This window comes from Ascaphus truei, unplaced genomic scaffold (genome assembly GCF_040206685.1).
Source record: "Ascaphus truei isolate aAscTru1 unplaced genomic scaffold, aAscTru1.hap1 HAP1_SCAFFOLD_366, whole genome shotgun sequence".
In the NCBI taxonomy this organism is placed as follows: domain Eukaryota; kingdom Metazoa; phylum Chordata; class Amphibia; order Anura; family Ascaphidae; genus Ascaphus; species Ascaphus truei.
Window position 1 is genome coordinate 97,248 of NW_027456683.1, and position 27,390 is coordinate 124,637.

Genomic DNA, 27,390 nt, shown 5'->3' on the forward strand with positions numbered 1-27,390 from the left:
CAGTCATTGCATATAGTGCCCTGTAATACAGAGAGAGACAGCTCAGAGAGAGAGAGAGAGTGCAGGGTCCGCAGAACGTGAGACAGACACAGTCATTGCATATAGTGCCCTGTAATACAGAGAGATAGCTCAGAGAGAGAGAGAGAGCGCAGGGTCCGCAGAACGTGAGACAGACACAGTCATTGCATATAGTGCCCTGTAATACAGAGAGAGACAGCTCAGAGAGAGAGAGAGAGTGCAGGGTCCGCAGAACGTGAGACAGACACAGTCATTGCATATAGTGCCCTGTAATACAGAGAGAGACAGCTCAGAGAGAGAGAGAGTGCAGGGCCCGCAGAACGTGAGACAGACACAGTCATTGCATATAGTGCCCTGTAATACAGAGAGAGACAGCTCAGAGAGAGAGAGAGAGAGAGTGCAGGGTCCGCAGAACGTGAGACAGACACAGTCATTGCATATAGTGCCCTGTAATACAGAGAGAGACAGCTCAGAGAGAGAGAGAGAGCGCAGGGTCCGCAGAACGTGAGACAGACACAGTCATTGCATATAGTGCCCTGTAATACAGAGAGAGACAGCTCAGAGAGAGAGAGAGAGTGCAGGGTCCGCAGAACGTGAGACAGACACAGTCATTGCATATAGTGCCCTGTAATACAGAGAGAGACAGCTCAGAGAGAGAGAGAGAGCGCAGGGCCCGCAGAACGTGAGACAGACACAGTCATTGCATATAGTGCCCTGTAATACAGAGAGAGACAGCTCAGAGAGAGAGAGAGAGTGCAGGGTCCGCAGAACGTGAGACAGACACAGTCATTGCATATAGTGCCCTGTAATACAGAGAGAGACAGCTCAGAGAGAGAGAGAGTGCAGGGCCCGCAGAACGTGAGACAGACACAGTCATTGCATATAGTGCCCTGTAATACAGAGAGAGACAGCTCAGAGAGAGAGAGAGAGTGCAGGGCCCGCAGAACGTGAGACAGACACAGTCATTGCATATAGTGCCCTGTAATACAGAGAGAGACAGCTCAGAGAGAGAGAGAGAGCGCAGGGCCCGCAGAACGTGAGACAGACACAGTCATTGCATATAGTGCCCTGTAATACAGAGAGAGACAGCTCAGAGAGAGAGAGAGAGCAGGGTCCGCAGAACGTGAGACAGACACAGTCATTGCATATAGTGCCCTGTAATACAGAGAGAGACAGCTCAGAGAGAGAGAGAGAGTGCAGGGCCCGCAGAACGTGAGACAGACACAGTCATTGCATATAGTGCCCTGTAATACAGAGAGAGACAGCTCAGAGAGAGAGAGAGAGAGCGCAGGGTCCGCAGAACGTGAGACAGACACAGTCATTGCATATAGTGCCCTGTAATACAGAGAGAGACAGCTCAGAGAAAGAGAGAGCGCAGGGTCCGCAGAACGTGAGACAGACACAGTCATTGCATATAGTGCCCTGTAATACAGAGAGAGACAGCTCAGAGAGAGAGAGCGCAGGGTCCGCAGAACGTGAGACAGACACAGTCATTGCATATAGTGCCCTGTAATACAGAGAGAGACAGCTCAGAGAGAGAGAGAGAGAGTGCAGGGTCCGCAGAACGTGAGACAGACACAGTCATTGCATATAGTGCCCTGTAATACAGAGAGAGACAGCTCAGAGAGAGAGAGAGAGAGTGCAGGGTCCGCAGAACGTGAGACAGACACAGTCATTGCATATAGTGCCCTGTAATACAGAGAGAGACAGCTCAGAGAGAGAGAGAGTGCAGGGTCCGCAGAACGTGAGACAGACACAGTCATTGCATATAGTGCCCTGTAATACAGAGAGAGACAGCTCAGAGAGAGAGAGAGAGAGTGCAGGGTCCGCAGAACGTGAGACAGACACAGTCATTGCATATTGTGCCCTGTAATACAGAGAGAGACAGCTCAGAGAGAGAGAGAGAGCGCAGGGTCCGCAGAACGTGAGACAGACACAGTCATTGCATATAGTGCCCTGTAATACAGAGAGAGACAGCTCAGAGAGAGAGAGAGAGTGCAGGGTCCGCAGAACGTGAGACAGACACAGTCATTGCATATAGTGCCCTGTAATACAGAGAGAGACAGCTCAGAGAGAGAGAGAGAGAGAGAGTGAAGGGTCCGCAGAACGTGAGACAGACACAGTCATTGCATATAGTGCCCTGTAATACAGAGAGAGACAGCTCAGAGAGAGAGAGAGAGAGAGCGCAGGGTCCGCAGAACGTGAGACAGACACAGTCATTGCATATAGTGCCCTGTAATACAGAGAGAGACAGCTCAGAGAGAGAGAGAGAGCGCAGGGTCCGCAGAACGTGAGACAGACACAGTCATTGCATATAGTGCCCTGTAATACAGAGAGAGACAGCTCAGAGAGAGAGAGCGCAGGGTCCGCAGAACGTGAGACAGACACAGTCATTGCATATAGTGCCCTGTAATACAGAGAGAGACAGCTCAGAGAGAGAGAGAGAGTGCAGGGCCCGCAGAACGTGAGACAGACACAGTCATTGCATATAGTGCCCTGTAATACAGAGAGAGACAGCTCAGAGAGAGAGAGAGTGCAGGGCCCGCAGAACGTGAGACACGCACAGTCATTGCATATAGTGCCCTGTAATACAGAGAGAGACAGCTCAGAGAAAGAGAGTGCAGGGCCCGCAGAACGTGAGACAGACACAGTCATTGCATATAGTGCCCTGTAATACAGAGAGAGACAGCTCAGAGAGAGAGAGAGAGAGCGCAGGGTCCGCAGAACGTGAGACAGACACAGTCATTGCATATAGTGCCCTGTAATACAGAGAGAGACAGCTCAGAGAGAGAGAGAGCGCAGGGTCCGCAGAACGTGAGACAGACACAGTCATTGCATATAGTGCCCTGTAATACAGAGAGAGACAGCTCAGAGAGAGAGAGAGAGTGCAGGGTCCGCAGAACGTGAGACAGACACAGTCATTGCATATAGTGCCCTGTAATACAGAGAGAGACAGCTCAGAGAGATAGAGAGAGCGCAGGGTCCGCAGAACGTGAGACAGACACAGTCATTGCATATAGTGCCCTGTAATACAGAGAGAGACAGCTCAGAGAGAGAGAGAGAGCGCAGGGTCCGCAGAACGTGAGACAGACACAGTCATTGCATATAGTGCCCTGTAATACAGAGAGAGACAGCTCAGAGAGAGAGAGAGAGTGCAGGGTCCGCAGAACGTGAGACAGACACAGTCATTGCATATAGTGCCCTGTAATACAGAGAGAGACAGCTCAGAGAGAGAGAGAGTGCAGGGTCCGCAGAACGTGAGACAGACACAGTCATTGCATATAGTGCCCTGTAATACAGAGAGAGACAGCTCAGAGAGAGAGAGAGAGCGCAGGGTCCGCAGAACGTGAGACAGACACAGTCATTGCATATAGTGCCCTGTAATACAGAGAGAGACAGCTCAGAGAGAGAGAGAGAGCGCAGGGTCCGCAGAACGTGAGACAGACACAGTCATTGCATATAGTGCCCTGTAATACAGAGAGAGACAGCTCAGAGAGAGAGAGAGCGCAGGGTCCGCAGAACGTGAGACAGACACAGTCATTGCATATAGTGCCCTGTAATACAGAGAGACACAGGTCAGAGAAAGAGAGTGCAGGGCCCGCAGAACGTGAGACAGACACAGTCATTGCATATAGTGCCCTGTAATACAGAGAGAGACAGCTCAGAGAGAGAGAGAGAGTGCAGGGTCCGCAGAACGTGAGACAGACACAGTCATTGCATATAGTGCCCTGTAATACAGAGAGAGACAGCTCAGAGAGAGAGAGAGAGCGCAGGGCCCGCAGAACGTGAGACAGACACAGTCATTGCATATAGTGCCCTGTAATACAGAGAGAGACAGCTCAGAGAGAGAGAGAGAGTGCAGGGTCCGCAGAACGTGAGACAGACACAGTCATTGCATATAGTGCCCTGTAATACAGAGAGAGACAGCTCAGAGAGAGAGAGAGCGCAGGGTCCGCAGAACGTGAGACAGACACAGTCATTGCATATAGTGCCCTGTAATACAGAGAGAGACAGCTCAGAGAGAGAGAGCGCAGGGTCCGCAGAACGTGAGACAGACACAGTCATTGCATATAGTGCCCTGTAATACAGAGAGAGACAGCTCAGAGAGAGAGAGAGAGAGAGTGCAGGGTCCGCAGAACGTGAGACAGACACAGTCATTGCATATAGTGCCCTGTAATACAGAGAGAGACAGCTCAGAGAGAGAGAGAGAGAGTGCAGGGTCCGCAGAACGTGAGACAGACACAGTCATTGCATATAGTGCCCTGTAATACAGAGAGAGACAGCTCAGAGAGAGAGAGAGAGAGTGCAGGGTCCGCAGAACGTGAGACAGACACAGTCATTGCATATTGTGCCCTGTAATACAGAGAGAAACAGCTCAGAGAGAGAGCGCAGGGTCCGCAGAACGTGAGACAGACACAGTCATTGCATATAGTGCCCTGTAATACAGAGAGAGACAGCTCAGAGAGAGAGAGAGAGTGCAGGGTCCGCAGAACGTGAGACAGACACAGTCATTGCATATAGTGCCCTGTAATACAGAGAGAGACAGCTCAGAGAGAGAGAGAGAGAGAGTGAAGGGTCCGCAGAACGTGAGACAGACACAGTCATTGCATATAGTGCCCTGTAATACAGAGAGAGACAGCTCAGAGAGAGAGAGAGAGAGCGCAGGGTCCGCAGAACCTGAGACAGACACAGTCATTGCATATAGTGCCCTGTAATACAGAGAGAGACAGCTCAGAGAGAGAGAGAGAGCGCAGGGTCAGCAGAACGTGAGACAGACACAGTCATTGCATATAGTGCCCTGTAATACAGAGAGAGACAGCTCAGAGAGAGAGAGAGAGTGCAGGGTCCGCAGAACGTGAGACAGACACAGTCATTGCATATAGTGCCCTGTAATACAGAGAGAGACAGCTCAGAGAGAGAGAGAGCGCAGGGTCCGCAGAACGTGAGACAGACACAGTCATTGCATATAGTGCCCTGTAATACAGAGAGAGACAGCTCAGAGAGAGAGAGCGCAGGGTCCGCAGAACGTGAGACAGACACAGTCATTGCATATAGTGCCCTGTAATACAGAGAGAGACAGCTCAGAGAGAGAGAGAGAGCGCAGGGTCCGCAGAACGTGAGACAGACACAGTCATTGCATATAGTGCCCTGTAATACAGAGAGAGACAGCTCAGAGAGAGAGAGAGAGTGCAGGGCCCGCAGAACGTGAGACAGACACAGTCATTGCATATAGTGCCCTGTAATACAGAGAGAGACAGCTCAGAGAGAGAGAGAGTGCAGGGCCCGCAGAACGTGAGACAGACACAGTCATTGCATATAGTGCCCTGTAATACAGAGAGAGACAGCTCAGAGAGAGAGAGAGAGTGCAGGGCCCGCAGAACGTGAAACAGACACAGTCATTGCATATAGTGCCCTGTAATACACAGAGAGACAGCTCAGAGAGAGAGAGTGCAGGGTGCGCAGAACGTGAGACACACACAGTCATTGCATATAGTGCCCTGTAATACAGAGAGAGACAGCTCAGAGAGAGAGAGAGAGCGCAGGGCCCGCAGAATGTGAGACAGACACAGTCATTGCATATAGTGCCCTGTAATACAGAGAGAGACAGCTCAGAGAGAGAGAGAGAGCGCAGGGTCCGCAGAACGTGAGACAGACACAGTCATTGCATATAGTGCCCTGTAATACAGAGAGAGACAGCTCAGAGAGAGAGAGAGAGTGCAGGGTCCGCAGAACGTGAGACAGACACAGTCATTGCATATAGTGCCCTGTAATACAGAGAGAGACAGCTCAGAGAGAGAGAGAGTGCAGGGTCCGCAGAACGTGAGACAGACACAGTCATTGCATATAGTGCCCTGTAATACAGAGAGAGACAGCTCAGAGAGAGAGAGAGAGCGCAGGGTCCGCAGAACGTGAGACAGACACAGTCATTGCATATAGTGCCCTGTAATACAGAGAGAGACAGCTCAGAGAGAGAGAGAGAGTGCAGGGTCCGCAGAACGTGAGACAGACACAGTCATTGCATATAGTGCCCTGTAATACAGAGAGAGACAGCTCAGAGAGAGAGAGAGAGTGAAGGGTCCGCAGAACGTGAGACAGACACAGTCATTGCATATAGTGCCCTGTAATACAGAGAGAGACAGCTCAGAGAGAGAGAGAGAGAGCGCAGGGTCCGCAGAACGTGAGACAGACACAGTCATTGCATATAGTGCCCTGTAATACAGAGAGAGACAGCTCAGAGAGAGAGAGAGAGCGCAGGGTCAGCAGAACGTGAGACAGACACAGTCATTGCATATAGTGCCCTGTAATACAGAGAGAGACAGCTCAGAGAGAGAGAGAGCGCAGGGTCCGCAGAACGTGAGACAGACACAGTCATTGCATATAGTGCCCTGTAATACAGAGAGAGACAGCTCAGAGAGAGAGAGCGCAGGGTCCGCAGAACGTGAGACAGACACAGTCATTGCATATAGTGCCCTGTAATACAGAGAGAGACAGCTCAGAGAGAGAGAGAGAGCGCAGGGTCCGCAGAACGTGAGACAGACACAGTCATTGCATATAGTGCCCTGTAATACAGAGAGAGACAGCTCAGAGAGAGAGAGAGAGTGCAGGGCCCGCAGAACGTGAGACAGACACAGTCATTGCATATAGTGCCCTGTAATACAGAGAGAGACAGCTCAGAGAGAGAGAGCGCAGGGTCCGCAGAACGTGAGACAGACACAGTCATTGCATATAGTGCCCTGTAATACAGAGAGAGACAGCTCAGAGAGAGAGAGAGAGCGCAGGGTCCGCAGAACGTGAGACAGACACAGTCATTGCATATAGTGCCCTGTAATACAGAGAGAGACAGCTCAGAGAGAGAGAGAGAGTGCAGGGCCCGCAGAACGTGAGACAGACACAGTCATTGCATATAGTGCCCTGTAATACAGAGAGAGACAGCTCAGAGAGAGAGAGAGTGCAGGGCCCGCAGAACGTGAGACAGACACAGTCATTGCATATAGTGCCCTGTAATACAGAGAGAGACAGCTCAGAGAGAGAGAGAGAGTGCAGGGCCCGCAGAACGTGAGACAGACACAGTCATTGCATATAGTGCCCTGTAATACAGAGAGAGACAGCTCAGAGAAAGAGAGTGCAGGGCCCGCAGAACGTGAGACAGACACAGTCATTGCATATAGTGCCCTGTAATACAGAGAGAGACAGCTCAGAGAGAGAGAGAGAGTGCAGGGCCCGCAGAACGTGAGACAGACACAGTCATTGCATATAGTGCCCTGTAATACAGAGAGAGACAGCTCAGAGAGAGAGAGTGCAGGGTGCGCAGAACGTGAGACACACACAGTCATTGCATATAGTGCCCTGTAATACAGAGAGAGACAGCTCAGAGAGAGAGAGAGTGCAGGGTGTGCAGAACGTGAGACACACACAGTCATTGCATATAGTGCCCTGTAATACAGAGAGAGACAGCTCAGAGAGAGAGAGAGTGCAGGGTGTGCAGAACGTGAGACAGACACAGTCATTGCATATAGTGCCCTGTAATACAGAGAGACACAGCTCAGAGAGAGAGAGAGAGCGCAGGGTCCGCAGAACGTGAGACAGACACAGTCATTGCATATAGTGCCCTGTAATACAGAGAGAGACAGCTCAGAGAGAGAGAGAGCGCAGGGTCCGCAGAACGTGAGACAGACACAGTCATTGCATATAGTGCCCTGTAATACAGAGAGAGACAGCTCAGAGAGAGAGAGAGAGAGTGCAGGGCCCGCAGAACGTGAGACAGACACAGTCATTGCATATAGTGCCCTGTAATACAGAGAGAGACAGCTCAGAGAGAGAGAGAGCGCAGGGTCCGCAGAACGTGAGACAGACACAGTCATTGCATATAGTGCCCTGTAATACAGAGAGAGACAGCTCAGAGAGAGAGAGAGAGAGCGCAGGGTCCGCAGAACGTGAGACAGACACAGTCATTGCATATAGTGCCCTGTAATACAGAGAGAGACAGCTCAGAGAGAGAGAGAGAGTGCAGGGCCCGCAGAACGTGAGACAGACACAGTCATTGCATATAGTGCTCTGTAATACAGAGAGAGACAGCTCAGAGAGAGAGAGAGAGTGCAGGGCCCGCAGAACGTGAGACACACACAGTCATTGCATATAGTGCCCTGTAATACAGAGAGAGACAGCTCAGAGAGAGAGAGAGTGCAGGGCCCGCAGAACGTGAGACAGACACAGTCATTGCATATAGTGCCCTGTAATACAGAGAGAGACAGCTCAGAGAGAGAGAGAGAGTGCAGGGTGCGCAGAACGTGAGACACACACAGTCATTGCATATAGTGCCCTGTAATACAGAGAGAGACAGCTCAGAGAGAGAGAGAGAGCGCAGGGCCCGCAGAACGTGAGACAGACACAGTCATTGCATATAGTGCCCTGTAATACAGAGAGATACAGCTCAGAGAGAGAGCGCAGGGTCCGCAGAACGTGAGACAGACACAGTCATTGCATATAGTGCCCTGTAATACAGAGAGAGACAGCTCAGAGAGAGAGAGCGCGCAGGGTGCGCAGAACGTGAGACACACACAGTCATTGCATATAGTGCCCTGTAATACAGAGAGACAGCTCAGAGAGAGAGAGAGAGTGCAGGGTCCGCAGAACGTGAGACAGACACAGTCATTGCATATAGTGCCCTGTAATACAGAGAGAGACAGCTCAGAGAGAGAGAGAGCGCAGGGCCCGCAGAACGTGAGACACACACAGTCATTGCATATAGTGCCCTGTAATACAGAGAGAGACAGCTCAGAGAGAGAGAGAGAGTGCAGGGCCCGCAGAACGTGAGACAGACACCGTCATTGCATATAGTGCCCTGTAATACAGAGAGAGACAGCTCAGAGAGAGAGAGCGCGCAGGGTCCGCAGAACGTGAGACAGACACAGTCATTGCTTATAGTGCCCTGTAATACAGAGAGAGACAGCTCAGAGAGAGGGAGTGCAGGGTCCGCAGAACGTGAGACAGACACAGTCATTGCACATAGTGCCCTGTAATACAGAGAGAGACAGCTCAGAGAGAGAGAGAGCGCAGGGTCCACAGAACGTGAGACACACACAGTCATTGCATATAGTGCCCTGTAATACAGAGAGAGACAGCTCAGAGAGAGAGAGAGTGCAGGGCCCGCAGAACGTGAGACAGACACAGTCATTGCATATAGTGCCCTGTAATACAGAGAGCGACAGCTCAGAGAGAGAGAGAGAGCGCAGGGCCCGCAGAACGTGAGACAGACACAGTCATTGCTTATAGTGCCCTGTAATACAGAGAGAGACAGCTCAGAAAGAGAGAGAGAGCGCAGGGCCCGCAGAACGTGAGACAGACACAGTCATTGCATATAGTGCCCTGTAATACAGAGAGAGACAGCTCAGAAAGAGAGTGAGATATGTGAGAGGAATGCTGGGAGATGCTCGTTACCGGGATATGGTGTCGCTCTCGTATACCCGTGCGCATGGCGAGTACGGTCCCCCCCAGGAACGGCAGACAGCAGCACTCCCCGTAATCACTCGCCACCTTACAGGCCAAAATACAGGGGACAAATGCCCCGCACAGACCTGAGAGAGACAAGAGGGGTTAGTGTGAGTGTGAGTGTGTGTGAGAGAAGAGAGGTTAGGGCGTGTGAGTGTGAGTGTGTGTGAGAGAAGAGGGGTTTGTGAGTGTGAGTGTGCGTGAGAGAAGAGGGGTTAGTGCGTGTGAGTGTGAGTGTGTGTGAGAGAAGAGGGGTTAGTGAGTGTGAGTGTGTGTGAGAGAAGAGGGGTTAGTGCGTGTGAGTGTGAGTGGGTGTGAGAGAAGAGGGGTTAGTGAGTGTGAGTGTGTGTGAGAGAAGAGGGGTTAGTGCGTGTGAGTGTGTGTGAGAGAAGAGGGGTTAGTGAGTGTGAGTGAGAGAAGAGGGGTTAGTGCATGTGAGTGTGAGTGTGTGTGAGAGAAGAGGAGTTAGTGCGTGTGAGTGTGAGTATGTGTGAGAGAAGAGGGGTTAGTGCGTGTGAGTTTGAGTGTGTTTGAGAGAAGAGGGGTTAGTGCGTGTGTGTGAGTGTGTGTGAGACAAGAGGGGTTAGTGCGTGTGAGTGTGTGTGAGAGAAGAGGGGTTAGTGCGTGTGAGTGTGAGTGTGTGTGAGACAAAGGGGGTTAGTGCGTGTGAGTGTGTGTGAGAGAAGAGGGGTTAGTGCGTGTGAGTGTGAGTGTGTGTGAGAGAAGAGGGGTTAGTGCGTGTGAGTGTGAGTGTGAGTGAGACAAGAGGGGTTAGTGCGTGTGAGTGTGTGTGAGAGAAGAGGGGTTAGTGCGTGTGAGTGTGTGTGAGAGAAGAGGGGTTAGTGCGTGTGAGTGTGTGTGAGAGAAGAGGGGTTAGTGCGTGTGAGTGTGAGTGTGTGTGAGGCAAGGGGGTTAGTGCATGTGAGTGTGTGTGAGACAAGAGGGGTTAGTGCGTGTGAGTGTGTGTGAGAGAAGAGGGGTTAGTGCGTGTGAGTGTGAGTGTGTGTGAGAGAAGAGGGGTTAGTGCGTGTGAGTGTGAGTGTGTGTGAGAGAAGAGGGGTTAGTGCATGTGAGTGTGAGTGTGAGTGAGAGAAGAGGGGTTAGTGCGTGTGAGTGTGTGTGTGTGAGAGAAGAGGGGTTAGTGCGTGTGAGTGTGTGTGTGTGAGAGAAGAGGGGTTAGTACTTGTGAGTGAGAGAGAAGAGGGGTTAATACGTGTGAGTGTGAGTGAGAGAGAGAAGAGGGGTTAGTACAGAAGTGGACAGGACAAGCCTTTTTGAAGCAGCCCTGCACCCAGCGAGGCTAGAGACTGCTCCCCAGGCCCCTGAACCTAGCGAGGCTAGAGACTGCTCCCCAGGCCCCTGCACCTAGCGAGGCTAGAGACTGCTCCCCAGGCCCCTGCACCCAGCGAGGCTAGAGACTCCTCCCCAGGCCCCTGAACCTACTGTAGCGAGGCTAGAGACTCCTCCCCAGGCCCCTGCACCTAGCGAGGCTAGAGACTACTCCCCAGGCCCCTGCACCTAGCGAGGCTAGAGACTGCTCCCCAGGCCCCTGCACCTAGCGAGGCTAGAGACTGCTCCCCAGGCCCCTGCACCTAGCGAAGCTAGAGTCTCCTCCCCAGGCACCTGCACCTAGCGAGGCTAGAGTCTCCTCCCCAGGCCCCTGCACCTAGCGAGGCTAGAATCTCCTCCCCAGGCCCCTGCACCTAGCGAGGCGAGAGTCTCCTCCCCAGGCCCCTGCACCTAGCGAGGCTAGAGACTGCTCCCCAGGCCCCTGCACCTAGCGAAGCTAGAGTCTCCTCCCCAGGCACCTGCACCTAGCGAGGCTAGAGTCTCCTCCCCAGGCCCCTGCACCTAGCGAGGCTAGAGTCTCCTCCCCAGGCCCCTGCCCCTAGCGCGGCTAGAGTCTACTCCACATGTCCCTGCACCTAGCGAGGCTAGAGACTGCTCCCCAGGCCCCTGCACCTAGCGAGGCTAGAGTCTCCTCCCCAGGCCCCTGCACCTAGCGAGGCTAGAGACTGCTCCCTAGCCCCTGCACCTAGCGAGGCTAGAGACTGCTCCCTAGGCACCTGCACCTAGCGAGGATAGAGTCTGCTCCCCAGGCCCCTGCACCTAGTCAGGCTATAGTCTGCTCCCCAGGCCCCTGCACCCAGCGAGGCTAGAGACTACTCACAAGGCCCCTGCACCTAGTGAGGCTAGAGTCTGCTCCCCAGGCCCCTGCACCCAGCGAGGCTAGAGACTACTCACCAGGCCCCTGCCCAGCGAGGCTAGAGACTACTCCCCAGGCCCCTGCACCTAGCGAGGCTAGAGTCTGCTCCCCAGGCCCCTGCACCCAGCGAGGCTAGAGACTACTCCCCAGGCCCCTGCACCTAGCGAGGCTAGAGTCTGCTCCCCAGGCCCCTGCACCCAGCGAGGCTAGAGACTACTCAGAGAGAGACCTGCTGGGGCGTTAACACCCGGAGCCGAGATGCAAGGCCAGGGGAGACCTGCTGGGGCGTTAACACCCGGAGCTGAGATGCAAGGCCAGGGGAGACCTGCGGGGCGTTAACACCCGGAGCCGAGATGCAAGGCCAGGAGAGACCTGCTGGGGCGTTAACACCCGGAGCTGAGATGCAAGGCCAGGTGAGACCTGCGGGGCGTTAACACCCGGAGACGAGACGCAAGGCCAGGGGAGACCTGCTGGGCGTTAACACCCGGAGCCGAGATGCAAGGCCAGGGGAGACTTGCGGGGCGTTAACACCCGGAGCCGAGATGCAAGGCCAGGGGAGACCTGCTGGGGCGTTAACAACCGGAGCCGAGATGCAAGGCCAGGGGAGACCTGCGGTGCGTTAACACCTGGAGCCGAGATGCAAGGCCAGGGGAGACCTGCTGGGCGTTAACACCCGGAGCCGAGACGCAAGGCCAGGGGAGACCTGCTGGGCGTTAACACCCGGAGCTGAGATGCAAGGCCAGGGGAGACCTGCTGGGCGTTAACACCCGGAGCCGAGATGCAAGGCCAGGGGAGACCTGCGGGGTGTTAACACCTGGAGCCGAGATGCAAGGCCAGGGGAGACCTGCTGGGGCGTTAACACCCGGAGCCGAGATGCAAGGCCAGGGGAGACCTGCGGGGCGTTAACACCCGGAGCCGAGATGCAAGGCCAGGGGAGACCTGCTGGGGCGTTAACACCCGGAGCTGAGATGCAAGGCCAGGGGAGACCTGCTGGGCGTTAACACCCGGAGCCGAGACGCAAGGCCAGGGGAGACTTGGCGTTAACACCCAGAGCCGAGACGCAAGGCCAGGTGAGACTGGGCGTTAACACCCGGAGCCGAGACGCAAGGCCAGGTGAGACTGGGCGTTAACACCCGGAGCCGAGACGCAAGGCCAGGTGAGACTGGGCGTTAACACCCGGACCAGCAGCTTCTCCAGCTGTTTCTTCTCGGTCTCCCCGTGTCAGCAGCGTGATACACACCGACCTCTCCGTGGTCTCAGTGGTGGCACCGTGAGATCAGGCGACATGGCGGAAGATGGCGCTGGTGGTGCGCCTGCTCAGGCCCGGCACAGCTCCCGGGACGGTGGGCCAATCATGCGTAATGGGTTTCAAAAAGGACTGTAATACGTCCACCTTCCCACGTACTTTGAAAGCGCTCTCCTCGGAGGACCGTTAGCGGGCGTCGCGGGGGCTGCGGCCCCCAAATGCTGAGACGTTTGTTTTCATTAAATGAACCACGGCATCTGATGAAACTGGCACCAAATACCACAATACCACGCGGACCAACTCCACGCGGACCAACTCCACGCGGACCTACTCCAGCGGGACGAGTTTATCCTTTGAAGTGATGGTGATGATGATGGTGATGATGGGGATGATGGTGATGATGGTGGTGATGATGGTGATGATGGTGATGGTGATGATGGTGATGATGATGGTGATGATGATGGTGATGATGGTGATGATGGTGGTGATGGTGATGATGGTGATGATGGTGATGATGGTGATGGTGATGATGATGATGATGATGATGATGATGATGATGATGATGATGATGATGATGATGATGATGATGATGATGATGATGATGATGATGATGATGGTGATGATGATGATGGTGATGATGATGATGGTGATGATGATGGTGATGATGGTGATGATGGTGATGATGGTGATGGTGATGATGGTGATGATGATGGTGATGATGGTGATGATGGTGATGGTGATGATGGTGATGATGGTGATGATGGTGATGGTGATGATGGTGATGATGATGGTGGTGATGGTGATGATGGTGATGATGGTGGTGATGATGGTGATGATGATGATGATGATGATGATGATGATGATGATGATGATGATGATGGTGATGATGGTGATGGTGATGATGGTGATGATGATGGTGATGATGGTGATGATGGTGGTGATGGTGATGATGGTGATGATGATGGTGATGATGGTGATGATGGTGATGATGATGGTGGTGATGATGGTGATGGTGATGATGGTGATGATGATGGTGATGATGGTGATGATGGTGATGGTGATGATGGTGATGATGGTGATGGTGATGATGGTGATGATGATGATGATGATGGTGATGATGGTGGTGATGGTGATGATGGTGATGATGGTGATGATGGTGATGATGATGGTGATGATGGTGATGTGGATGTATAGGAAGGTGCCCGTAAGATATACTAAAAGGAGTAGTCCCAGCTCGTCGCTGACTGCCAGCAGTGGAGTTAAAATTATCTTATGTTGAACTTTTTTAGTCTTTTAGTTTCCCTGTTTCCTAATTGGGTGTACAGGGTACGTATAGAAGTACAGGATGTACAGGGTACGTATAGAAGGCCAGGATGTACAGGGTACGTACAGTATAGAAGGCCAGGATGTACAGGGTACGTATAGAGGGTCAGGGTCTATAGGCTACGTATAGAGAGTCAGGGTGTACAGGGTACGTAAAGAGGGTCAGGGTGTACAGGGTACATATAGAGGGTCATGGTGTACAGGGTACGTATAGAGGGTCAGGGTGTACGGGGTACGTATAGAGGGTCATGGTGTACAGGGTACATATAGAGGGTCAGGGTGTACAGGGTACGTATAGAGGGTCAGGGTGTACAGGCTACGTATAGAGGGTCAGGGTGTACAGGGTACGTATAGAGGGTCAGGGTGTACAGGCTATGTATAGAGGGTCAGGGTGTACAGGTTATGTATAGAGGATCAGGGTGTACAGGTTACATATAGAGGGTCAGGGTGTACAGGCTACGTATAGAGGGTCAGGGTGTACAAGGTACGTATAGAAGGTCAGGGTGTACAGGCTATGTATAGAGGGTCAGGGTGTACAGGCTATGTATAGAGGGCCAGGGTGTACAGGTTACGTATAGAGGGTCAGGGTGTACAGGGTACGTATAGAGGGCCAGGATGTATAGGCTACGTATAGAGGGTCAGGGTGTACAGGTTACTTATAGAGGGTCAGGGTGTACAAGGTACGTATAGAAGGTCAGGGTGTACAGGCTATGTATAGAGGGTCAGGGTGTACAGGCTATGTATAGAGGGCCAGGGTGTACAGGTTACGTATAGAGGGTCAGGGTGCACAGGGTACGTATAGAGGGCCAGGATGTATAGGGTACATATAGAGGGTCAGGGTGTACAGGGTACGTATAGAGGGTCAGGGTGTACAGGGTATGTATAGAGGGTCAGGGTGTACAGGGTACGTATAGAGGGTCAGGGTGTACAGGGTACATATAGAGGGTCAGGGTGTACAGGGTACATATAGAGGGTCAGGGTGTATAGGCTACATATAGAGGGTCAGGGTGTATAGGCTACATACAGAGAGTCAGGGTGAACAGGGTACGTATAGAGGGTCAAGGTGTACAGGGAACGTGTAGAGTGTCGGGGTGCCTCCGTGTCACAGTGTGTGCCATGTTACTGTGCATTTTAATGTGTCCCCATGTCAGTGCGTGTTCCCCGTGCATGTTCCCCATGCGTGTTCCCCGTGTCACTCACAGATGCCCATGTGTGTCCCCGTGTCACTCACAGATGCCCATGTGTGTCCCCGTGTCACTCACAGATGCCCATGTGTGTCCCCGTGTCACTCACAGATGCCCATGCGTGTTCCCCGTGTCACTCACAGATGCCCATGTGTGTCCCCGTGTCACTCACAGATGCCCATGTGTGTCCCCGTGTCACTCACAGATGCCCATGTGTGTCCCCGTGTCACTCACAGATGCCCATGTGTGTCCCCGTGTCACTCACAGATGCCCATGTGTGTCCCCGTGTCACTCACAGATGCCCATGTGTGTCCCCGTGTCACTCACAGATGCCCATGTCAGAGCGTGTCCCCGTGTCCCCGTGTCACTCACAGATGCCCATGTCAGAGCGTGTCCCCGTGTCCCCGTGTCACTCACAGATGCCCATGTCAGTGTGTGTCCCCGTGTCCCCGTGTCCCCGTGTCCCCGTGTCACTCACAGATGCCCATGCGTGTTCCCCGTGTCACTCACAGATGCCCATGTGTGTCCCCGTGTCACTCACAGATGCCCATGTGTGTCCCCGTGTCACTCACAGATGCCCATGCGTGTTCCCCGTGTCACTCACAGATGCCCATGTGTGTCCCCGTGTCACTCACAGATGCCCATGTGTGTCCCCGTGTCACTCACAGATGCCCATGTGTGTCCCCGTGTCACTCACAGATGCCCATGTGTGTCCCCGTGTCACTCACAGATGCCCATGTGTGTCCCCGTGTCACTCACAGATGCCCATGTCAGTGCGTGTCCCCGTGTCCCCGTGTCACTCACAGATGCCCATGTCAGTGCGTGTCCCCGTGTCCCCGTGTCACTCACAGATGCCCATGTCAGTGCGTGTCCCCGTGTCCCCGTGTCACTCACAGATGCCCATGTCAGTGCGTGTCCCCGTGTCCCCGTGTCACTCACAGATGCCCATGTCAGTGCGTGTCCCCGTGTCCCCGTGTCCCCGTGTCACTCACAGATGCCCATGTCAGTGCGTGTCCCCGTGTCGCCGTGTCCCCGTGTCCCCGTGTCACTCACAGATGCCCATGTCAGTGCGGGTCCCCGTGTCCCCGTGTCACTCACAGATGCCCATGTCAGTGCGTGTCCCCGTGTCCCCGTGTCCCCGTGTCACTCACAGATGCCCATGTCAGTGCGTGTCCCCGTGTCCCCGTGTCACTCACAGATGCCCATGTGTGTCCCCGTGTCACTCACAGATGCCCATGTGTGTCCCCGTGTCACTCACAGATGCCCATGTGTGTCCCCGTGTCACTCACAGATGCCCATGTGTGTCCCCGTGTCACTCACAGATGCCCATGTGTGTCCCCGTGTCACTCACAGATGCCCATGTGTGTCCCCGTGTCACTCACATATGTCCATGTGTGTCCCCGTGTCACTCACAGATGCCCATGTGTGTCCCCGTGTCACTCACAGATGCCCATGTGTGTCCCCGTGTCACTCACAGATGCCCATGTGTGTCCCCGTGTCACTCACAGATGCCCATGTGTGTCCCCGTGTCACTCACAGATGCCCATGTGTGTCCCCGTGTCACTCACAGATGCCCATGTCAGTGCGTGTCCCCGTGTCCCCGTGTCACTCACAGATGCCCATGTCAGTGCGTGTCCCCGTGTCCCCGTGTCACTCACAGATGCCCATGTCAGTGCGTGTCCCCGTGTCCCCGTGTCACTCACAGATGCCCATGTCAGTGCGTGTCCCCGTGTCCCCGTGTCACTCACAGATGCCCATGTCAGTGCGTGTCCCCGTGTCCCCGTGTCCCCGTGTCACTCACAGATGCCCATGTCAGTGCGTGTCCCCGTGTCGCCGTGTCCCCGTGTCCCCGTGTCACTCACAGATGCCCATGTCAGTGCGTGTCCCCGTGTCCCCGTGTCACTCACAGATGCCCATGTCAGTGCGTGTCCCCGTGTCCCCGTGTCCCCGTGTCCCCGTGTCACTCACAGATGCCCATGTCAGTGCGTGTCCCCGTGTCCCCGTGTCACTCACAGATGCCCATGTGTGTCCCCGTGTCACTCACAGATGCCCATGTCAGTGCGTGTCCCCGTGTCCCCGTGTCCCCGTGTCCCCGTGTCACTCACAGATGCCCATGTCAGTGCGTGTCCCCGTGTCCCCGTGTCACTCACAGATGCCCATGTCAGTGCGTGTCCCCGTGTCCCCGTGTCACTCACAGATGCCCATGTCAGTGCGTGTCCCCGTGTCACTCACAGATGCCCATGTCAGTGCGTGTCCCCGTGTCCCCGTGTCCCCGTGTCCCTGTGTCACTCACAGATGCCCATGTCAGTGCGTGTCCCCGTGTCCCCGTGTCCCCGTGTCCCCGTGTCACTCACAGATGCCCATGTCAGTGCGTGTCCCCGTGTCCCCGTGTCCCCGTGTCCCCGTGTCCCTGTGTCACTCACAGATGCCCATGTGTGTCCCCGTGTCCCCATGTCCCCGTGTCCCTGTGTCACTCACAGATGCCCATGTCAGTGCGTGTCCCCGTGTCCTCGTGTCACTCACAGATGCCCATGTCAGTGCGTGTCCCCGTGTCCCCGTGTCACTCACAGATGCCCATGTCAGTGCGTGTCCCCGTGTCCCCGTGTCACTCACAGATGCCCATGTCTTCACAGCAGTCCATGACTTCTGAGTTCCATTGGCTGGTCGAGCTGGTGGCGTAACCCTGTGCGGCCTGAGGCTGTGAGCTGATTGGGTAAGACATTGTGACCTGCAAATACAGGGAGAGAGTCACAGGACAGGGGGCACAGGGACACACAGGGGAGAGAGTCACAGGACAGGGGGCACAGGGACACGCAGGGGAGAGAGTCACAGTACAGGGGCACAGGGACACGCAGGGGAGGGAGTCACAGGACAGGGGGCACAGGGACACGCAGGGCAGGGAGTCACAGGACAGGGGGCACAGGGACACGCAGGGGAGAGAGTCACAGTACAGGGGCACAGGGACACGCAGGGGAGGGAGTCACAGGACAGGGGGCACAGGGACACGCAGGGCAGGGAGTCACAGGACAGGGGGCACAGGGACACGCAGGGGAGAGAGTCACAGGACAGGGGGCACAGGGACACGCAGGGGAGAGAGTCACAGGACAGGGGGCACAGGGACACGCAGGGCAGGGAGTCACAGGACAGGGGGCACAGGGACACGCAGGGGAGAGAGTCACAGGACAGGGGGCACAGGGACACGCAGGGCAGGGAGTCACAGGACAGGGGGCACAGGGACACGCAGGGGAGAGAGTCACAGGACAGAGGGCACAGGGACACGCAGGGGAGGGAGTCACAGGACAGGGGGCACAGGGACACGCAGGGCAGGGAGTCACAGGACAGGTGTCACAGGGACACGCAGGGGAGAGAGTCACAGGACAGGGGGCACAGGGACACGCAGGGGAGAGAGTCACAGGACAGGGGGCACAGGGACACGCAGGGGAGAGAGTCACAGTACAGGGGCACAGGGACACGCAGGGGAGAGTCACAGGACAGGGGGCACAGGGACACGCAGGGGAGGGAGTCACAGGACAGGGGGCACAGGGACACGTAGGGGAGGGAGTCACAGGACAGGGGGCACAGGGACACGCAGGGGAGAGAGTCACAGGACAGGGGGCACAGGGACACGCAGGGGAGAGTCACAGGACAGGGGGCACAGGGACACGCAGGGGAGAGTCACAAGACAGGGGGCACAGGGACACGCAGGGGAGAGTCACAGGACAGGGGGCACAGGGACACGCAGGGGAGAGAGTCACAGGACAGGGGCACAGGGACACGCAGGGGAGAGTCACAGGACAGGGGGCACAGGGACACGCAGGGGAGAGTCACAGGACAGGGGGCACAGGGACACGCAGGGGAGGGAGTCACAGGACAGGGGGCACAGGGACACGCAGGGGAGAGAGTCACAGGACAGGGGGCACAGGGACACGCAGGGGAGAGAGTCGCAGGAGAGGGGGCACAGGGACACGCAGGGGAGAGTCACAGGACAGGGGGCACAGGGACACGCAGGGGAGAGAGTCACAGTACAGGGGGCACAGGGACACGCAGGGGAGAGAGTCACAGGACAGGGGGCACAGGGACACGCAGGGGAGAGAGTCACAGGACAGGGGGCACAGGGACACGCAGGGGAGAGTCACAGGACAGGGGCACAGGGACACGCAGGGGAGAGTCACAGGACAGGGGGCACAGGGACACGCAAGGGAGAGAGTCACAGGACAGGGGGCACAGGGACACGCAGGGGAGAGAGTCACAGGACAGGGGGCACAGGGACACGCAGGGGAGAGTCACAGGACAGGGGGCACAGGGACACGCAGGGGAGAGAGTCACAGGACAGGGGGCACAGGGACACGCAGGGGAGGGAGTCACAGGACAGGGGGCACAGGGACACGCAGGGGAGAGAGTCACAGGACAGGGGGCACAGGGACACGCAGGGGAGGGAGTCACAGGACAGGGGGCACAGGGACACGCAGGGGAGAGAGTCACAGGACAGGGGGCACAGGGACACGCAGGGGAGAGAGTCACAGAACAGGGGGCACAGGGACACGCAGGGGAGGGAGTCACAGGACAGAGGGCACAGGGACACGCAGGGGAGAGAGTCACAGGACAGGGGGCACAGGGACACGCAGGGGAGAGAGTCACAGGACAGGGGGCACAGGGACACGCAGGGCAGGGAGTCACAGGACAAAGGAGATAGACTGAGGGGGAGTGACAGATTTTCTATTTCCATTTCTTCGCCAGTCTGGGCTGCGTGCGCCAATAAACAAATACCCTGCGGGTGCACACAGGGCAGATACCCCGCGGGCGCACACAGACAGATACCCCGCGGGCGCACACAGGGCAGATACCCCGCGGGCGCACACAGGGCAGATACCCCGCAGGGATCCCACTGTTTGCAGGCAGAGATCCCACAGGATGCGGGCAGGAATCCCACAGGATGCGGGCAGGGATCCCACAGGATGCGGGCAGGGATCCCACAGGATGCGGGCAGGGATCCCACAGGATGCGGGCGGGGATCCCACAGGTTACGGGCGGCGATCCCACAGGTTACGGGCAGGGATCCCAAAGGTTACGGGCAGGGATCCCACAGGTTACGGGCGGCGATCCCACAGGTTACGGGCAGGGATCCCAAAGGTTACGGGCAGGGATCCCAAAGGTTACGGGCAGGGATCCCACAGGTTACGGGCAGGGATCCCAAAGGTTACGGGCAGGGATCCCACAGGTTACGGGCGGGGATCCCACAGGTTACGGGCGGGGATCCCACAGGTTACGGGCGGGGATCCCACAGGTTACGGGCAGGGATCCCAAAGGTTACGGGCAGGGATCCCACAGGTTACGGGCGGGGATCCCACAGGTTACGGGCGGGGATCCCACAGGTTACGGGCGGGGATCCCACAGGTTATGGGCGGGGATCCCACAGGTTACGGGCGGGAATCCCACAGGTTACGGGCTGGGATCCCACAGGTTACGGGCGGGGATCCCACAGGTTACGGGCGGGGATCCCACAAGTTACGGGCGGGGATCCCACAGGTTACGGGCGGGAATCCCACAGGTTACGGGCGGGGATCCCACAGGTTACGGGCAGGGATCCCACAGGTTACGGGCGGGGATCCCACAGGTTACAGGCAGGGATCCCACAGGTTACCGGCGGGGATCCCACAGGTTACGGGCAGGGATCCCACAGGATGCGGGTGGGGATCCCACAGGTTACGGGCGGGGATCCCACAGGTTACGGGCGGGGATCCCACAGGTTACGGGCGGGAATCCCACAGGTTACGGCAGGGATCCCACAGGTTACGGGCGGGGATCCCACAGGTTACGGGCGGGGATCCCACAGGTTACGGGCGGGGATCCCACAGGTTACGGGCGGGGATCCCACAGGTTACGGGCGGGGATCCCACAGGTTACGGGCGGGAATCCCACAGGTTTACGGGCGGAGATCCCACAGATTACAGGCAGGGATCCCAAAGGTTACGGGCAGGGATCCCACAGGTTACGGGCAGGGATCCCACAGGTTACGGGCGGAGATCCCACAGGTTACGGGCGGGGATCCCACAGGTTATGTGCGGAGATCCCACAGATTACAGGCAGGGATCCCAAAGGTTACGGGCAGGGATCCCACAGGTTACGGGCAGGGATCCCACAGGTTACGGGCAGGGATCCCACAGGTTACGGCAGGGATCCCACAGGTTACGGGCAAGGATCCCACAGGTTACGGGCAGGGATCCCACAGGTTACGGGCAGGGATCCCACATGTTATGGGCGGGGATCCCACAGGTTACGGGCGGGGATCCCACATGTTACGGGCGGGGATCCCACATGTTACGGGCGGGTGTTTCCTGTGATTAATCTGAAGCGATTGTTTGGCAGTCGGGAGACTTTAGTGAATAAGAGAAGAACAGGAGTCTCCCCGAGTTACTGTCCCTCCCAACGGCGTGATACGCACCCCCAGGAGTCTCCCCGAGTTACTGTCCCCTCCCAACGGCGTGATACGCACCCCCAGGGGTCTCCCCGAGTTACTGTCCCCTCCCAACGGCGTGATACGCACCCCCAGGGGTCTCCCCGAGTTACTGTCCCCTCCCAACGGCGTGATACGCACCCCCAGGGGTCTCCCCGAGTTACTGTCCCCTCCCAACGGCGTGATACGCACCCCCAGGGGTCTCCCCGAGTTACTGTCCCTCCCAACGGCGTGATACGCACCCCCAGGAGTCTCCCCGAGTTACTGTCCCTCCCAACGGCGTGAAACGCACCCCGGAGTCTCCCCGAGTTACTGTCCCCTCCCATCGGCGTGATACGCACCCCCAGGAATCTCCCCGAGTTACTGTCCCTCCCAACGGCGTGATACGCACCCCGGAGTCTCCCCGAGTTACTGTCCCCTCCCAACGGCGTGATACGCACACCCAGGAGTCTCCCCGAGTTACTGTCCCCTCCCAACGGCGTGATACGCACCCCCAGGGGTCTCCCCGAGTTACTGTCCCCTCCCAACGGCGTGATACGCACCCCCAGGAGTCTCCCCGAGTTACTGTCCCTCCCATCGGCGTGATACGCACCCCCAGGGGTCTCCCCGAGTTACTGTCCCTCCCAACGGTGTGATACGCACCCCCAGGAGTCTCCCCGAGTTACTGTCCCTCCCAACGGCGTGATACGCACCCCCAGGAGTCTCCCCGAGTTACTGTCCCTCCCAACGGCATGATACGCACCCCGGAGTCTCCCCGAGTTACTGTCCCCTCCCAACGGCGTGATACGCACCCCCAGGAGGCTCCCCGAGTTACTGTCCCCTCCCAACGGCATGATACGCACCCCCAGGAGTCTCCCCGAGTTACTGTCACCTCCCAACGGCGTGATACGCACCCCCAGGGGTCTCCCCGAGTTACTGTCCCTCCCAATGCGTGATACGCACCCCCAGGAGTCTCCCCGAGTTACTGTCCCCTCCCAACGGCGTGATACGCACCCCCAGGAGTCTCCCCGAGTTACTGTCCCCTCCCAACGGCGTGATACGCACCCCCAGGAGTCTCCCCGAGTTACTGTCCCTCCCAACGGCATGATACGCACCCCCAGGGGTCTCCCCGAGTTACTGTCCCCTCCCAATGGCGTGATACGCACCCCCAGGGGTCTCCCCGAGTTACTGTCCCCTCCCAACGGCGTGATACACACCCCCAGGGGCCTCCCCGAGTTACTGTCCCTCCCAACGGCATGATACGCACCCCCCGGAGTCTCCCCGAGTTACTGTCCCCTCCCAACGGCGTGATACGCACCCCCAGGGGTCTCCCCGAGTTACTGTCCCCTCCCAACGGCGTGATACGCACCCCCGGAGTCTCCCCGAGTTACTGTCCCCTCCCAACGTCGTGATACGCACCCCCAGGGGTCTCCCCGAGTTACTGTCCCCTCCCAACGGCGTGATACGCACCCCCAGGAGTCTCCCCGAGTTACTGTCCCCTCCCAATGCGTGATACGCACCCCCAGGGGTCTCCCCGAGTTACTGTCCCCTCCCAACGGCGTGATATGCACCCCCAGGAGTCTCCCCGAGTTACTGTCCCCTCCCAACGGCGTGATACGCACCCCCAGGAGTCTCCCCGAGTTACTGTCCCCTCCCAACGGCGTGATACACACCCCCAGGGGTCTCCCCGAGTTACTGTCCCCTCCCAACGGCGTGATACGCACCCCCAGTGGTCTCCCCGAGTTACTGTCCCTCCCAATGTGTGATACGCACCCCCAGGAGTCTCCCCGAGTTACTGTCCCCTCCCAACGGCGTGATACGCACCCCCAGGAGTCTCCCCGAGATACTGTCCCCTCCCAACGGTGTGATACGCACCCCCAGGGGTCTCCCCGAGTTACTGTCCCCTCCCAACGGCGTGATACGCACCCCCAGGAGTCTCCCCGAGTTACTGCCCTCTCCCAACGGCGTGATACGCACCCCCAGGAGTCTCCCCGAGAACCTGCCCCCTCCCAATGCGTGATACACACCCCCAGGAGTCTCCCCGAGTTACTGTCCCCTCCCAACGGCGTGATACGCACCCCCAGGAGTCTCCCCGAGTTACTGTCCCCTCCCAACGGCGTGATACGCACCCCCAGGGGTCTCCCCTAGTTACTGTCCCCTCCCAACGGCGTGATACGCACCCCTAGGAGTCTCCCCGAGTTACTGTCCCCTCCCAACGGCGTGATACGCACCCCCAGGAGTCTCCCCGAGTTACTGTCCCCTCCCAACGGCGTGATACGCACCCCCAGGGGTCTCCCCTAGTTACTGTCCCCTCCCAACGGCGTGATACGCACCCCCAGGAGTCTCCCCGAGTTACTGTCCCCTCCCAACGGCGTGATACGCACCCACAGGGGTCTCCCCGAGTTACTGTCCCCTCCCAACGGCGTGATACGCACCCCCAGGGGTCTCCCCGAGTTACTGCCCCTCCCATCGGCGTGATACGCACCCCCAGGAGTCTCCCCGAGTTACTGTCCCTCCCAACGGCGTGATACGCACCCCCAGGAATCTCCCTGAGTTACTGTCCCTCCCAACGGCGTGATACGCACCCCAAGGGGTCTCCCCGAGTTACTGTCCCCTCCCAACGGCGTGATACGCACCCCCAGGAGTCTCCCCGAGTTACTGTCCCCTCCCAATGCGTGATACGCACCCCCAGGACTCTCCCCGAGTTACTGTCCCCTCCCAACGGCGTGATACGCACCCCCAGGAGTCTCCCCGAGTTACTGTCCCCTCCCAACGGTGTGATACGCACACCCAGGAGTCTCCCCGAGTTACTGTCCCCTCCCAACGGCGTGATACGCACCCCCAGGAGTCTCCCCGAGTTACTGTCCCCTCCCAACGGCGTGATACGCACCCCCAGGGGTCTCCCCGAGTTACTGTCCTCTCCCAACGGAGTGATACGCACCCCCAGGAGTCTCCCCGAGTTACTGTCCCTCCCAACGGCGTGATACGCACCCCCAGGGGTCTCCCCGAGTTACTGTCCCCTCCCAACGGTGTGATACGCACACCCAGGAGTCTCCCCGAGTTACTGTCCCCTCCCAACGGCGTGATACGCACCCCCAGGAGTATCCCCGAGTTACTGTCCCTCCCAACGGCGTGATACGCACCCCCAGGAGTCTCCCCGAGTTACTGTCCCTCCCAACGGCGTGATACGCACCCCCAGGAGTCTCCCCGAGTTACTGTCCCTCCCAACGGCGTGATACGCACCCCCAGGAGTCTCCCCGAGTTACTGTCCCTCCCAACAGAGTGATACGCACCCCCAGGAGTCTCCCCGAGTTACTGTCCCCTCCCAACGGCGTGATACGCACCCCCAGGAGTCTCCCCGAGTTACTGCCCCTCCCATCGGCGTGATACGCACCCCCAGGAGTCTCCCCGAGTTACTGTCCCCTCCCAATGGCGTGATACGCACCCCCAGGAGTCTCCCCGAGTTACTGTCCCCTCCCAACGGCGTGATACGCACCCCCAGGGGTCTCCCCGAGATACTGTCCCCTCCCAATGCGTGATACGCACCCCCAGGAGTCTCCCCGAGTTACTGTCCCTCCCAACGGCGTGATACGCACCCCCAGGGGTCTCCCCGAGTTACTGTCCCTCCTAACGGCGTGATACGCACCCCCAGGGGTCTCCCCGAGTTACTGTCCCCTCCCAACGGCGTGATACGCACCCCCAGGAGTCTCCCCGAGTTACTGTCCCCTCCCAACGGCGTGATACGCACCCCCAGGAGTCTCCCCGAGTTACTGTCCCCTCCCAACGGCGTGATACGCACCCCCAGGAGTCTCCCCGAGTTACTGTCCTCTCCCAACGGCGTGATACGCACCCCCAGGAGTCTCCCCGAGTTACTGTCCCTCCCAACGGCGTGATACGCACCCCCAGGATTCTCCCCGAGTTACTGTCCCCTCCCAACGGCGTGATATGCACCCCCAGGAGTCTCCCCGAGATACTGCCCCCTCCCAATGCGTGATACGCACCCCCAGGAGTCTCCCCGAGTTACTGTCCCCTCCCAACGGCGTGATACGCACCCCCAGGAGTCTCCCCGAGTTACTGTCCCTCCCAACGGCGTGATACGCACCCCCAGGAGTCTCCCCGAGTTACTGTCCCCTCCCAACGGCGTGATACGCACCCCCAGGAGTCTCCCCGAGATACTGCCCCCTCCCAATGCGTGATACGCACCCCCAGGAGTCTCCCCGAGTTACTGTCCCCTCCCAATGGCGTGATATGCACCCCCAGGAGTCTCCCCGAGTTACTGTCCCCTCCCAACGGCGTGATACACACCCCCAGGAGTCTCCCCGAGTTACTGTCCTCTCCCAACGGCGTGATACGCACCCCCAGGGGTCTCCCCGAGTTACTGTCCTCTCCCAACGGCGTGATACGCACCCCCAGGGGTCTCCCCGAGTTACTATCCCCTCCCAACGGCGTGATACGCACCCCCAGGAGTCTCCCCGAGTTACTGCCCCTCCCAACGGCGTGATACGCACCCCCAGGAGTCTCCCCGAGTTACTGTCCCCTCCCAACGGCGTGATACGCACCCCCGGAGTCTCCCCGAGTTACTGTCCTCTCCCAACGGCGTGATACGCACCCCCAGGAGTCTCCCCGAGTTACTGCCCCTCCCAACGGCGTGATACGCACCCCCAGGGGTCTCCCCGAGTTACTGTCCCCTCCCAACGGCATGATACGCACCCCCAGGAGTCTCCCCAAGTTACTGTCCCCTCCCAACGGCATGATACGCACCCCCAGGAGTCTCCCCGAGTTACTGTCCCCTCCCAACGGCGTGATACGCACCCCCAGGGGTCTCCCCGAGTTACTGTCCCTCCCAACGGCGTGATACGCACCCCCAGGAGTCTCCCCGAGTTACAGTCCTCTCCCAACGGCGTGATACGCACCCCCAGGAGTCTCCCCGAGTTACTGTCCCCTCCCAACGGCGTGATACACACCCCCAGGAGTCTCCCCGAGTTACTGTCCCCTCCCAACGGCGTGATACGCACCCCCAGGGGTCTCCCCGAGTTACTGTCCCTCCCAATGCGTGATACGCACCCCCAGGAGTCTCCCCGAGTTACTGTCCCCTCCCAACGGCGTGATACGCACCCCCAGGGGTCTCCCCGAGATACTGTCCCTCCCAACGGCATGATACGCACCCCCAGGAGTCTCCCCGAGTTACTGCCCCCTCCCAACGGCGTGATACGCACCCCCAGGGGTCTCCCCGAGATACTGTCCCTCCCAACGGCATGATACGCACCCCCAGGGGTCTCCCCGAGATTCTGTCCCTCCCAACGGCGTGATACGCACCCCCAGGGGTCTCCCCGAGTTACTGTCCCCTCCCAACGGCGTGATACGCACCCCCAGGAGTCTCCCCGAGTTACTGTCCCTCCCAACGGCGTGATACGCACCCCCAGGAGTCTCCCCGAATTACTGTCCCCTCCCAACGGCGTGATACGCACCCCCAGGGGTCTCCCCGAGATAC

At 57.6% G+C, this 27,390-nt stretch overlaps 1 protein-coding gene across 1 annotated transcript in view; it reads right to left on the bottom strand.

The window, feature by feature from the left end:
• Window positions 1-27,390, bottom strand: part of CNFN (cornifelin) — a 50,073-nt gene that overhangs the window by 16,774 nt on the left and 5,909 nt on the right. The window contains exons 3-4 of the mRNA XM_075583750.1: window positions 18,080-18,194; window positions 9,457-9,593 (exon numbers count right to left, since the gene is read on the bottom strand). Coding sequence (XP_075439865.1) covers window positions 9,457-9,593; window positions 18,080-18,188 — 246 coding nt within the window. The 5' untranslated portion in view covers window positions 18,189-18,194. The remainder of the gene's footprint in view (window positions 1-9,456; window positions 9,594-18,079; window positions 18,195-27,390) is intronic.